Below are 15,031 nucleotides of genomic sequence, written 5' to 3' on the forward strand. Positions count from 1 at the left end.
GGGGGGGGGCAGAGAAAGGGGAAGAGAGAATCTCAGGCGGGCTCTGCGCCCAGTGCAGAGTCAACATGGGGCTCAGTCTCACAATCCTGAGATTGTGACCTGAGCCAAAATCAAAAGTCAGATGCTTAACCGACTGAACCACCCAGGCGCCCCTGTAATGAAGATTTTTCTGAGCAAAGTTGATAAAGCTATTGCCTTCATGTTTTAAGAAACTGTCTTACAGTTCAGGCTCTCACGTGTTAAATGTTTATCAAAACTACAGCTACCGAAGACAAATTCTCTTTGATAAATGTTTTTAGATATGCTTAATCTGAAAATATTCTCAGAAAACTATTCATGATTCATTAATTTGTGTACTTCTAAAAAGTAACCTTTTCAGTAATTTAGACAATATCATCTAAGTCATTCTACTGAAACCTGTCTCCCAATATCTGTTTCAGCTCCAGCGTGCTGCTCTGCTCGCTACAACTTAGCAGTTTTGGCTTTTTTTGGTTTCTTCGTTCTCTATGCATTACGTGTGAATCTGAGTGTTGCGTTAGTGGATATGGTAGATTCAAATACAACTTCAGCAGATAACAGAACTTCTAAGGAGTGTGCAGAGCATTCTGCTCCCATAAAAGTTCTTCACAATCAAACGGTAAGTGCTACTTTTTAAACAATCTTAATCCTTAAATACATCCAAGTAAAAATATTGAAAGGTCTTTCTTCATCCTACAAAAACCACAAACACTTTATGCATGGAAGCTCTGAATGTTTTTCTTTTGTGCTTTTTTCAGGAACTAGTTGAACAGTAAGGTAACTACAGCTACTGCTTCTTGGTGTAATACACTTTGATCTGTTTGAAAAGTAGTTTCTCAGTTTCCTCTATAAACATACCAACCATCCTTGAAGATAATTTGGAAAAACCTGTTTAGCATACCAGGAAATTTGATTGTTTTTGATGTTGCTGTATAGTTTTTATGGGACTATTCTGCAATAGCTATTTTACTTAAAAGGTTATGGTTGCAAGAGAGCTTAGGTCATCTGCAGGCTGAAGAATCAGGTCAATTTCTTAGGACGTTATTTTCCAAAGTTTATACATGCCTAACATAAGCTGCTTGAGTCACTTTGCCTGCTTCATGTTATAGTGGAATTGATAAGTATGTGTTCATCATTTGTTCATAATTGAGTTTTACATACATTAAATATTTTGTTTTGCTTATGACATGGGGAGATAGAGAAGGAGAAAAGGCTGGTGTCCTTTTTATGGTATATCTTCATCCATTTTCAGCGCTCACAAAGGAGCCAGATCACACTTGGGTTAGTCTCCTCTGCCGTTTATACACAAGAGCATCCAAGCTCAGAAGAGGGTTTCTGCCCAAACAACCAAACATACAAAATAATGACGTACCAAAAGAGTTTTTTATTTGACTTTAATAACGTTGCTGAATACATATTTGAGTACACATCACCCACTTTCCCTACTTCAACCTGTGACTTATAACTGCTGGACGGTTCATGAGGTCCAAGAATTCTACAGATAAGCCACAAATTGGTACTTCAAATAAGGATAATTAGAGGGGTGCTTTGTATCTTTCCATTTGGCAAATGCTTTTGTTGATCTAGCTAGTTATCTTCATCTGCCTTATATCAGCAGTAAAAAGAAATCCTGAGATGGTTCTTGACACATTGGCTCAGTGATACAACTATGTGAATTAAAGATGTCAGATATTCAGATGAGTCACTAAATCTTCATTATGACCTCACTATGTACTGCTACTAATTAAAAGACATCTCCTACTCACATGGAGTCTATGGCTTGGTTTAAATGCTTGCTCTTTTGTCTTGTTTTTTTTTTTTTTAAAGATTTTATTTATTTATTCATTCACGAGAGACAGAGGCAGAGGGAGAAGCAGGCTCCCCGCGGAGCAGGGAGCCCGATGCGGGACTCGATCCCAGGATCCTGGGATCATGACCTGAGCCGAAGGCAGACGCTTAACCGTCTGAGCCACCCAGGCGCCCCTCTTTTGTCTTGTTTAATATGCTTGTGCAAGTACTTGTTCTGAATCAGGGAGATATTAATGATCTATATTTGTGCATACTAATAACCAACATTAAGTGAACACTTAAGTGTGTGTCAGGCTTTTTTCATTTAATCTTCCCAGACCGCAAATCCAGTAAGTAATAGAGCTAGGCTTGAACCCAGCCATGGCTCCAAAGCCTAGTTCAGCCACTACAATATTCTGTTTGGTAGAATTTCTGGATTAAGTCTGTGCCTCTTTTTTGAGCTTTCTTAGTTATGATCGTTACAAAGCCTCTACAACTCATCCTATAGTCTAGTTTCATAAAGTAACAGGCCTTCTTGAAATTTATGGCTTTCAATTATTTTCCATTCACTTCTAGAAATTGCATGCCTATGCTGTGGTGACTCACCTACCTGATAGAAAGTTTGCAAGTTCTTCCGTCTGAAACAGTGGTTCAAAATTACATTTATATGTACTAACCTGCCAATTAGACAAAGGAGCTATTTAGTCAAGGTCTTAAAATGTTGTTGTTTTTTTTTCCTCCTCCTCTTTGTAGGGTAAAAGGTACCAGTGGGATGCAGAAACTCAAGGATGGATTCTCGGTTCCTTTTTTTATGGCTACATCATCACCCAGATTCCTGGAGGATATATTGCGAGCAAAGTGGGGGGGAAACTGCTGCTAGGATTTGGGATCCTTGGCACTGCTATCTTCACCCTGTTCACTCCCATTGCTGCAGATTTTGGAGTTGGAGCCCTCATTGTACTCAGGGCACTAGAAGGACTGGGAGAGGTAATTTTTTTTCTCTCTTTTATTTTTCCTCTTACCCTGTATCACTTTCTTGTCTTCTTAAAGATATCATTCTTTGGTATGAATATAAACCAAAAATTGACATCGGAAGATAATAGGGCTTTATTTTTTAATTAGAAAGATAATTGGGGTGCCTGGGTGGCTCAGTCAGTTAAGCATCTGCCTTCAGCTCAGGTCATGATCTCAAGGTCCTGGGATGGAGTCCCGCATAGGGCTCCCTGCTTGGCTGGGAGTCTGCTTCTCCCCCTGCCTCTCCCCCTTGGCCCCACTCGTGCTCTCTCTCTCTCAAATAAATAAATAATATTCTTTAAAAAAAAAAGAAAAGAAAAATGATTAACTAGAAAATAACCTGAGTAGATTGCATATCAGTGAGGTCAATGAGCTCTTGAATGGGAGCATGCAGAAAATGGAAGATTTGCTAAAAGATCAGAGAAAACATTTTCCAGGGGACACTTCACAGCCCCTCCTCCTACTCACTCCTACTTCAGGAGATAAGAAGATAAACCACTGTTAAAATGGTTAAGATGGACAGACCATCCTTACCTTTGGAACTTGGCCACAGTTTATCTCTGCCTTATCATTGATTGCCCAGATCTAAAACACATTTTACACAATGGATTGTCAGGTTGCCTTGTTTTACTTTAGATGTGTTGTTATTCATAGAGCTTCCTCTTTGTTCTTTTTTCTGGTTCCCTAGCTTAGAGACAAATAATTTATCATTTTATATAACTATCTTTCTTTACTTTTGTGATTCTTCTGACCTTTCTGCTGCTTTGGGAATTGTTATCAATTTTTATCTTTTTTCCTCCCTCCTAAGATTTTTATCACTCAAAAATTTTAATTCCTTATCTTTCTTTTCCTTCCCACTTCTCTTTTGCATTTCATAATATGATTCCATTTATTTATTTATTTATTTATTTATTTATTTATTTATTTATTTTAGAGAGGCAGGGAGGAGAGACAGAGGGAGGGAGAGGGAGAGAGAGAATCTTAAGCAGGCTCCATGCCCAGCACAGAGCCCAACACGGGGCTTGATCCCACGACCCTAAGATCATGACCTGAGCCGAATCAGGAGTTGGACGTTCAACCGACTGTGCCACCCAGGTGCTCCCAGTACCTCTATCTTTAAATAGTGATCTCTTTTTGTTTCTGACTTTGAGCTTCTACCTTTGAAACTGAGACATAGGTTAATTTTGCTCTTAACATTCCTGTAACCCAAGCGAGTTGTTGTCCTCCGGGTTTGGTTTATAGCATTAAGCTTATGTTAGGTAGCAATGTATCATGCTGTGTTGGAAAAACACTGACTGGAGTCATAAGATCAGAGTTTGAGTAATAACAATCCTGTATCTAATGGTGAAACCTTACATAAATCTCTAGACCTCAGTTCCATAATTTTTAAAATTGGGACTAAAATACCTGCCCCATCCTCAGTCACAGCTCAGGTGTGATAATGATTGCTAGAATACTTTGGAAATTGCCAAGTACTACTTTTTTTTTAAGCTTTGATCACTCATCCGAGCATTCTTATTTTGTTCTTATCAAATAGAGATGTACTAAATAAACTCTTTTGACTACAAAATAAAAATTACTCCCTTATTACCAGGTTCCTCTTCTGACATAAGTAAAATATACTTAATTGTAGTATATTTTCTCTGATCCAGATATTGAATCTCCTTGCTGAATGTATTCCCATATATTAGCTTCCTGTTTGTTTATGCCACTAATATAGCATTATAGTATATTATCTTACTACTGCTATCTCAAGTAACTGTGTTACTTCTGAATAGAAGTTAAGTTGTGTTTATTCTTCTTTTATCTTTCTCTGTTCCTCCAGTATGTATCACATGTACATTGCCTCATCCATAAACTTAGGTCAGCATCTTTCATCTCTAGCATCTGATTCACCATAAATATATCTACATGATCCCTAGGATTTTATAATAAATTTTTTCACAACATAACCTCTGTGCATATTTCCCAACACCTTAATCTTTATTCTGTAATGATTCATCCTGTGGATGCCCCATGATACAGATTCTTATCAACTTGCAATGCTGCCTAAATAATTTTTTTAAGATTTTATTTATTTAGGGGCACCTGGGTAGCTCAGTTGGTTGAGCATCTGCCTTCAGCTCAGGTCATGATCCTGGGGTCCTGGGATCGAGCCCTGCATCAGGCTCTCTGCTCATTGGGGAGTCTGCTTCTCCCTCTCCCTCTGCCTCTATGCTCTCTCTCGCTCTCTCAAAAATAAATAAATAAAATCTTTAAAAAAAATTTTATATATTTATTTGGGAGAGAGAGCTCAGCAGGGGAGCAGAGGGAGAGAGAAAATCTCAAGTAGACTTCCCACCGAGTGTGGAGCCCAATGCAGGGCTCCATCTCACGACCCTGAGATCATTACCTGAGCCAAAATCAAGAGTTGGACCATGAACCAACTGAGCCACCCAGTTGCCCCTGCCTAAATCATTTTTGCCCTCCACTGGTATTTCTTTATTTCTTTCTTCTTCTTCTTCTTCTTTTTTTTAAAGGAATCAGCAGAAAATACAAAGTGTCAAAGCATTTATTCTTGTCTCCATTAATAATAGCACTAGCTACCCTTTAGCTTTACAACAATCATGTGAGATAGGGAGTATTATCTTTGCTTTACAGATAAAAAAACTGAAGTTCAAGGAGGTTAACTAATCTTTGTTAGGCTGCAGAGTTAGTGAGTAGCCAAACACAGCTGTGAGTCCACTGCTTTGAATCTACCAAAATCTATTCCCTCCCACCTCTCCTCTGGCATCTCCTCCTCTCCCAAGTCTCTGTGACCCTCCTGCCTCCACAGCTCTGTTGACTCTTCCTATCAGTAATTGACATTTACTAAGCTCGCTATCACCAAGAAAAGAAAAGAAAAAAAAAAGACTATAAACACTCTAATTGAATTCATCAGGTTTTTGAAGGACAATTTTTCTTATTAAGGTCAATTTGAATTTTCTTCCAGTATCCCAAAGTATTAGCTCAGCATTTTTTTAAGTTATATATTGGTAGTAATATTCCCATTTCATTCAGGCTATTAATAAAGTGAATGAGTAAAATTGACCTTGAGAGAGATTCCTTTATGTCATCATGCAGTGTATTCTTTTAGATTTATTGTAAATCCTTACCTTGTAGTCCTCAAACCAGCTGACAGAACCCACAAATCTTTGTTCAGATTTTGGAAGTACTTCACTATAAGGTACTTTTACTCAGCACTGTGTAAACATCTCACCTCATGGAACCCAATTCTAGTTTGGTTCTTATCCAGAAATTTCTCTTACAGGGACACCTGGGTGGCTCAGTCGGTTAAGCATCTGCCTTCAGCTCAGGTCATGATCCCAGGGTCCTGGGATCAAATCCCGCATTGGGCTCCTTGCTCAGCGGGGAGCCTGCTTCTCCCTCTGCCCCTCCCCCTGCTTGTGGGCTTGCTGTCTCTCTCTCTCTCTCTGACAAATAAATAAGCAAAATCTAAAAAAAACAAAAACAAAAAAACCACCAAACTCTAAAAAAAACTTTTTAAAAACTTAAAAAAAAAAAATTTCTCTTACAACAAAAGACTCAACTGAATTAAAACATTAACAAAACTACCTTGGGGCGCCCTGGTGGCTCAGTTGTTAAGCATCTGCCCTTGGCTCAGGTCATGATCCCAGGGTCCTGGGGGCTCCCTGTTCCGCGGAAAGCCTGCTTCTCCTTCTCCCATTGCCCCCGCTTGTGTTCCCTCTCTAGCTGTGTCTCTCTCTGTCAAATAAATAAATAAAATCTTAAAAAAAAAAAAAACTACCTTATATTTCAGCAGAAATATCTTTTTCCCCTCCTCAGGGTGTTACATTTCCAGCTATGCATGCCATGTGGTCTTCTTGGGCTCCCCCTCTTGAAAGAAGCAAGCTTCTTAGCATTTCATATGCAGGTGAGACAACTATTCTTGTAAAAATTTTGCTACAATTTGTTATGTATATATCAGCCTTAGATTAAAAAAAAAAAGGCTTCACACCAGAATGATGTCAGATGCCTCCTTTGGGTGAAAATCAACTTTTGGAGGTATAATTTTATTATTAAATTTTCTCTTCAGCTCAACAACATATAGCAATGTGGCTTAGTTGACTCATGTCATTTTCTCCACTGCCATCATTTCTTTCTTTTTTTTTAAAGATTATTTATTATTTATTTATTAGAGAGAGAGAGAGCATGAGAGGGGGAAGGTCAGAGGGAGAAGCAGACTCCCCGCCGAGCAGGGAGCCCAATGTGGGACTCGATCCCAGGACTCCAGGATCATGACCTGAGCCGAAGGCAGTCGCTTAACCAACTGAGCCACCCAGGCGCCCCGCCATCATTTATTTCAAAACATGTTGCTTGTTCAGATGTTCATATAAAGAATGCTATGGTTTGTTTTTTTTTAAGGTCCAATAGCTGAAAAATTGAACACTTTTGTCCTTAAATTGTGATTTCTAATCTGATTGTCTAATGAGCATATCATTAGACAATCATCTCTTCATACATCTTTTTTCTATGCATTTATTTGCCATCATTTTAATCAATAGGTGAGATAGCATGAGCTTTATATGTGAATTATAGTTTTACCAGATCACACACCGAATGAATACTTTTGGACCTGACTGCTTTTAAATACAGTGGTTGAGAAAGACCTCTCTGTGGTCACCTTTAAGCTAAAATCTGCAGGATAAAAATGAACCAGTCATGCAAAGAGCAGAAGAAGGAGCATTCCAGCCAACCAGAACAGCATGTACAAGGGCTCTCAGGCAGGAAATAACATAAGAGTTCAAAGAAATGAAAAACCACTGTGGGTGGCTAGAACTTAATGAATAAAGGGGAGAATGGCGTAAGATGAGGTTGGAGAAATAGACAAGAACCAGATTATATCAGGCCTTAGAGCCACAGGAAGAAATGTAGTTGTTATTTTTTTTTTTCCAAAATACAGTGAGGAGACATCAGAGGTGTTTAATCAAGAGAGAGACACGATCCAATTTACATTTTAAGAAGATGCTTCTTACAGCTATGTAAAGGTCAACATGAGAAATCCGATATAAGTTCATGAGCAGGTACTAGCTATGGTTCCCCTTTACCTATTGAGTGAAGCCTAAGCTAGAACTGGGGTCAAGATTCTTTACAGTCTTCACCACTTCATTTCAGCTAGGCTAATCCCTAGCACATAGTGCCTGAAGTGGAGTAGATATTCAGTTACTATCCAACCTATTTTTCCAGCCTTTATCTTCTGTTCCTTTCCTTCACCCAAGCAAAGTTCCCAAACCCACTCTCTGCTTCCCTACTTCATTCCTTTACTTGTCCTATTACATCTGCCTCTATGGGACAAAAATCTTACCCATCTTTCAAAGTCTATTGCTGCTTCTTATATCTTTTCCTGACCTCTGGGAGTCAGAGGTCATCTGTCCCATATTTGAACTTCCACATTGCTCTGTGACACTTAACACTTTCTAACACGTAATAATTATTTGTTTATTTTTATCTCCTCTAAAACTTGACACCAGAAGCAATATCTGATTATTTTAACTGCCACTCGACCTACTAAGTTGTCTTCTATTTGGTGATTAAAATAAATTTCATTATGGGGCACCTGAGTGGCTCAGTCAGTTAAGCGTCTGCCTTCGACTCAGGTCATGATCTTGGGGTCCTGGGATCGAGTCCCGCATCGGGCTCTCTGCTCTGTGGGGAGCCTGCTTCTCCCTCTCCCTCTACTGCTCTCTCTCTCAAATAAATAAATAAAATCTTTTTAAAAAATGAATTACATTATTTATTTATCTGAAACAATCATTTGTAATATATTTTGGGCAAATTAGATTACTAAAAGCTTCATTCTTATCTCATCAATTGTACTGCAGTACGTTATGTTTATCAGCCTTAGATCTTTGAACCTTTCCCCAAACACCTGAATTTCTTTTTTTTTTTAAAGATTTTATTTATTTATTTATTTATGTGGCATTTACTAGCTCATATTATAATGGGTCCTATACTGATTGATGCATTCTAATTCATCAGTAGCTACATAGTTGTAACCAGTGTAATTACAAATTAATGTGTATGTTTTACATATTGTGGGTTTTCTAGCAAATGATTCCTTGAGAGAATCTGTTACCCATCTTCCTTAAGCAGTAGACCTATCCCCTCTTTGTTCATTTCTCTAGAAAGTTTACAAAGTCTTTATTGTTGTTCTAGGAGCACAGCTTGGGACAGTAATTTCTCTTCCTCTTTCTGGAATAATTTGTTTCTATATGGATTGGACTTATGTTTTCTACCTTTTTGGTAAGTTTTCTCAAAAATTTAACTTAAATCATAATGTAACAAATCCAAAATGTAATAGTAGTATAATACTTGGTTAAAAATATATATTCCTAATAACTGAAGTTGCCAACTCCTAAACCACAAAGTTCTAAAATACTTACTGATAATCTGTCTCTTAACTTTATATAGTTAAAATGATCTAGTTGAGTTATGATATGATGTTAATTTTGGAATATTTCTCAATAGAAACTGCTGTTGAATCCAAGACTTTAATGCCATACTCACTATCAAAAATTACAGTGTGGGTTATTATAAAAATTTTTATTTTGAGAAGATTTTTTCTCAAGCAAAGTAGGATGCCCTCACTTGGTAACTTTAATCTTTTTCTCTTTTTATTCAGTCCCAGGACCTTTCATTTCTCAATCTCATTAGCAGGATGATACATGCTTTTATTTTTTTTATTTTTTTATTAACATATAATGTATTATTTGTTTCAGGGGTGCAGGTCTGTGATTCATCAGTCTTACACAATTCACAGCACTCACCATAGCACATACCCTCCCCAATGTCCATCACCCAGCCACCCCATCCCTCCCATCCCCAACCACTCCAGCCACCCTCACTTTGTTTCCTGAGATTAAGAGTCTCTTATGGTTTGTCTCCCTCTCTGGTTTCATCTTGTTTCATTTTTCCCTCCCTTCCCCTATCATCCTCTGTCTTGTTTCTCAAATTCCTCATATCAGTGAGATCATATGATATTTGTCTTCTCTGATTGACTTATTTCACTTAGCATAATACCCTCTAGTTCCATCCACGTTGTTGCAAATGGCAAGATTTCATTTTTTGATGGCTGCATAATATTCCAGCGTGTGTGTGTGTGTGTGTGTGTGTGTGTGTGTGTGTGTATACATCTTCTTTATCCATTCATCTGTTGATGGACATTTAGGCTCTTTCCATAGTTTGGCTATCGTGGACATTGCTGCTATAAAAATTGGGTTGCAGGTGCCCCTTCGGATCACTACATTTGTATCTTTGGGGTAAATACCAGTAGTGCAATTGCTGGGTCATACAATAGCTCTATTTTCAACCTTTTTAGGAACCTCCATACTGTTTTCCAGAGTGGCTGCACCAGCTTGCATTCCCACCAACCGTGTAGGAGGGTTCCCCTTTCTCTGCATCCCCGCCAACATCTGTCATTTCCTGACTTGTTAATTTTAGCCATTCTGACTGGTGTGAGGTGGTATCTCATTGAGGTTTTGCTTTGTATTTCCCTAATGCCGAGTGATGTTGAGCACTTTTTCATGTGTCTGTTGGCCATTTGGATGTCTTCTTTGCAGAAATGTCTGTTCATGTCTTCTGCCCATTTCTTGATTGGATTAGTTGTTCTCTGGGTGTTGAGTTTGATAAGTTCTTTATAGATTTTGGGTACTAGCCCTTTATCTGATATGTCATTTGCAAATATCTTCTCCCATTCTGTCGGTTGTCTTTTGGTCTTGTTGACTGTTTCCTTTGCTGTGCAAAAGCTTTTTATCTTGATGAAGTCCCAATAGTTCATTTTTGCCCTTGCTTCCCTTGCCTTTGGCGATGTTTCTAGGAAGTTGCTGTGGCTGAAGTGGAAGAGGTTGCTGCTTGTGTTCTCCTCAAGGATTTTGATGGATTTGATACATGCTTTTAATAAATTAGATTGCCATGTAGACATTTCATGCAGAAAATACATCTGCAATCTAAACAAAAAACGAATCAATGAGTGAAAACAGATAATCTGTGGAAATAATAGATTGTGGAAATTTTTTTTTTAAATATTTGTCTGATAGACTCTGATAGGCAGAGTCATGTGGTTAAAGTTGTTCTATTCAAAACTGATAGGAAATAATGCAGATAGCAAGTATCCCGTTAGGAAATTATGAGTGGAACTTAAAATCAACACTAAGCTGAAACCAATTTTATGTTGATAATTAATAATTACATAACTTTTTCAAGACATGTAAAAGTTGTTGTTGGTGCATTCTAATTTTATTTAACTTATTTTCTTATTTTAAGGTATAGTTGGCATCATTTGGTTTATTTTATGGATCTTTTTAGTTAGCGAAACGCCAGAAACTCACAAGACAATCTCCCGCCATGAAAAAGAATATATTCTTTCATCATTAAAAAATCAGGTATGGGGGCGCCTGGGTGGCTCAGTCGTTAAGCGTCTGCCTTCGGCTCAGGTCGTGATCCCAGGGTCCTGGGATTGAGCCCCGCGTCGGGCTCCCTGCTCTGCAGGAAGCCTGCTTCTCCCTCTCCCACTCCCCCTGCTTGTTTCCCTCTCTCGCTGTGTCTCTTTCTGTCAAATAAATAAATAAAATCTTAAAAAAAAAAAAAAATCAGGTATGGACCTTGGCACATTTTTAAAACAACTTCAGGGGGCGCCTGGGTGATGGTTGAGCGTCTGCCTTTGGCTCAGGTCATGATCCCGGGGTCCTGGGATCGAGCCCCGCGTCAGGCTCCTGGCTCAGCGGGGAACCTGCTTCTCCCTCTCCCTCTGCCTCTCCCCCTGCTCATGCTCTCTCTATCTCTGTGTCTCAAATGAATAAATAAATAAATAAATAAATAAATAAATAAATAAATAAAAATTAAAAAAAAATAAAACAGCTTCAGAACCTTTTTTCCTTCAGATTTGAGGTACCAATTTTTTAAAGAGATATTTCTATTATGCATGTTCTGGGCAAAGTAGAGTGCAGACAAATGAAATAAATGAAGTATTGGTTTGTTTTATATGAGAAATTCCAATTCTTTCAAGATTAAATTAATGGAAAAAGTTACTTTTATAAGTCACTTTAATTTTTATTTTTTTAAAGTAATCTCTACACCCAATGTGGGACTCAGACGCACAATCCTGAGATCAAGAGGTGCATGCTCTACCAACTGAGCCAGCCAGGTGCCCCTATAAGTTGCTCTAAACCTTCTAGAGTAATGGTTATCAATAAGTCTTAAATTTGTCTTCTTAATTAATAGAAAATAAAATGTTAGTTGTTAGAAAACTAGTATTTTTATCTGCATTTTATTTATTTATTTTTCTCTTTTCTTTTTTCCCCTCCCCGAACCCCTTATCTGTATTTTAAATGAGTGTGATTTAATAAGGAAGACAGCACATTTGTTATATTATATGACATACACCTACCTATTTGCTCCTCTAGAGTAGATCCTTGGAAAAAAATTTATGTTATTAAAGCTAGATTTAGCATGCCAGAAATAAAAGTCTGTCATAATTTAATACAGTAAATCTTCCAAGTCATGGAAACAAAATATTTGTCTTTTGGAGGGAATAAAAGAAGAACATGAAAAGTCAGGAAAAATTAAAATATATACAGTCTTGTTTAGCATTTTAATGCCTTCATAATTACTTTATTAGTTTAAGAACAAAATATTTTATATAAAACTTTTCTTACCCATTAAGTTCTTATTGATATTTTCAGTTTTTATATATAGTATAACAAGGCAGCAATTAAATACTTACTCATTCACCTTTCTTTTTAAGTTTTTAAATTTTGCTGCTCTAGGGCGCCTGGGTGGCTCAGTTGGTTAAGCGACTGCCTTCGGCTCAGGTCATGATCCTGGAGTCCCTGGATCGAGTCCCGCATCGGGCTCCCTGCACGGCGGGGAGTCTGCTTCTCCCTCTGACCCTCCCCCCTCTCATGTGCTCTCTCTCATTCTCTCTGTCTCAAATAAATAAATAAAATCTTTAAAAAAAAAAAAAAATTTTGCTGCTCTATAAGCTGCTGAACTTTAAGAAATATGGCACCTCTTGGTCTTAAGGTTGGCAAAAACTCAGAAGAAATCACAATATAATAAATAAAGTTACTTTGAGATCTTGGTGTCCTCTGAGATGTTAATCAAATGAATCCCCCATTTTTTTCCCTAAGGAACAGATAAAAATAATTTAATGCATTGTGAGATCTTGCCATATAAAACTTGATTCGTCTTGTCACATTTCCTCAGCATTGATGGTCAACAGCTTACTTATTTCAATACTTCATTTTTATCATTATTTTTATGGACTTATGAAACCTTTTAGTTTATTTAGATTTTTTTTAAAGCTTTTTTTCTCTACCTTGATATGTGTCTAAAGCTGTCCTTTATCCAAACTTAAGGTTAATTTGTTTTTCCATATGCTTCAGAAAATAGAATATTCAGAAGCAAGAGGAGTTAGGAGGATTACGTTTCATAGAATTCCAAACCACATTCTTAAACCAGATGATGCTGTGGTTAAAGATGTCATAAAATAAAGGTGCCTGGCTGGCTCAGTTGGTAGAGCATGTGACTCTTGATCTCAGGGTTGTAAGTTTGAGCCCCATGTTGGGCAGAGAATTTACTTTAAAAAAAAGAAAAGAAATGTTATAACATTACATGAAGCTCCACCTTTAAATGTTGCATCTAAGAAATGTGCAGTATCTGCTGTACTTCATTCATTCTTCAAACATTTTTTGAGAATTACCATGTCCTAGGTTCTTTGTCAGGTACTGAGGACTTAAAAATTAATACGAGAAAGAAAATGAACAAGACAGGGTTCCTGTGGTACCTGTGATCTCCAGAGGGAGACAGACATGGGTGAACATAATTTCAATATGATATATGCTACTATATAAAAATAAATGTTCCCTCTCCTTCTCTTCCCCCAAATCCCCTACATCTTTGATACAGCGTGGAGAACACAAGAGTATATCTACCGCGTCAGATAAAAAGTCCCTAGGAAAAGAAAGCCACAAGAAGGTTAATAATAGTTCTTCCCCTCTTTGAAATAACCGTGAACCTTGGAAGCAGAAACATAGATTGCTCTGTTAGCTTTTGAGAAAGAAACCGTAACGCCTCAGTGTATAGGAAATGTAATAATCTGATGCTCCAGGCTAGTGGATTCAGGCTTCTTAATCATGCATCAATAAAAAGGTGGGGACTAACACTCTGAATATATGTATATTTGTTCATGGCTATCTACATGTACTCCTGTACTTATATGTATTATAAAACATGTCTAGAAATAGATTTTTTTAAAGAGTAAATAAAATGAAATAAACAGTATGTACATGAATTTGAAATTTTAATAGGAAAAACCTTTTTATCACTTAAAAATTAGTAATAATAATGTTTAATGGGAGCGGAGTTGAATATGTTGTATTTGATAAGCCTACCATGACTCTGCTTGGTGAGGTAGCTGACAAAGGACTGATGAGGAAAAGTGTCAGTTCCACTATTGTCTTAGTGTTCTTCTGTACCTGCCTTATTAGAATTCTCTTCCATGACTTTCTCTGTTAGAATCTTTTGAAGATACTGTCAATTTTATAGATTTGTTTTCACTAAAGCTGGCTAATAAAATCCATAAACCCACTTAAGAAGGTGGGTGTAAACTGTACTATGTTGTAGTCTTGTAGTGAGCAAGCCGACAAGTGAGGACGCCATTAACCCCTTCAAACTGGGGAGATGATACCATATGTGACTGTCCGACATACTCCAGGGCCAACCTAGTTATTAAATATTAATGGAGTTTAGTTTCTCTTTTTTATTTATTTTATTTTTTTTTTGTTACTAAAGATTTTATTTATTTATTCATGAGAGAGAGAGAGAGGCAGAGGGAGAAGCAGGCTCCCAAGGAGCAGGGAGCCCGATGAGGGGCCCAATCCCAGGACCCTGGGATCGTGACCTGAGCCGAAGGCAGACACTTAACCATCTGAGCCACCCAGGTGCCCTAGTTTCTCTTTTTTAGAATAAAAGTGAGTGTAGATAGAAATTCTAAAATGGGGATGCCTTCGGCTCTGGTCCTGGGATCAAGTCCCGCATTGGGCTCCTTGCTCAGCGGGGAGCCTCCTTCTCCCTCTGCCTGCCGCTCCCCCTGCTCATGCTCTCTCTCCCTCTGACAAAGAAATAAAATCTTTAAAAAAAAAAAAAAGTTCTAAAATGTTCTTCCATACAGCAA

The 15,031-nt window shown here is 37.7% G+C and overlaps 1 protein-coding gene across 8 annotated transcripts in view; it reads left to right on the plus strand.

Annotated features, from left to right (window-relative positions):
• The window catches only part of SLC17A5 (solute carrier family 17 member 5), a 48,676-nt gene that overhangs the window by 7,265 nt on the left and 26,380 nt on the right, over positions 1-15,031 (plus strand). For 4 of the 8 annotated variants that reach the window (XM_021693170.2, XM_044917277.1, XM_044917278.1 and 1 more), the window contains 5 exons: positions 441-637; positions 2,560-2,793; positions 6,646-6,733; positions 9,016-9,102; positions 11,122-11,240. In XM_021693170.2, coding sequence (XP_021548845.1) covers positions 441-637; positions 2,560-2,793; positions 6,646-6,733; positions 9,016-9,102; positions 11,122-11,240 — 725 coding nt within the window. The remainder of the gene's footprint in view (positions 1-440; positions 638-2,559; positions 2,794-6,645; positions 6,734-9,015; positions 9,103-11,121; positions 11,241-15,031) is intronic. The other 4 variants (XM_044917275.1, XM_044917276.1, XM_044917279.1 and 1 more) reach the window with 4 other exon arrangements.

Source organism: Neomonachus schauinslandi, chromosome 8 (genome assembly GCF_002201575.2).
Source record: "Neomonachus schauinslandi chromosome 8, ASM220157v2, whole genome shotgun sequence".
Classification (NCBI taxonomy): domain Eukaryota; kingdom Metazoa; phylum Chordata; class Mammalia; order Carnivora; family Phocidae; genus Neomonachus; species Neomonachus schauinslandi.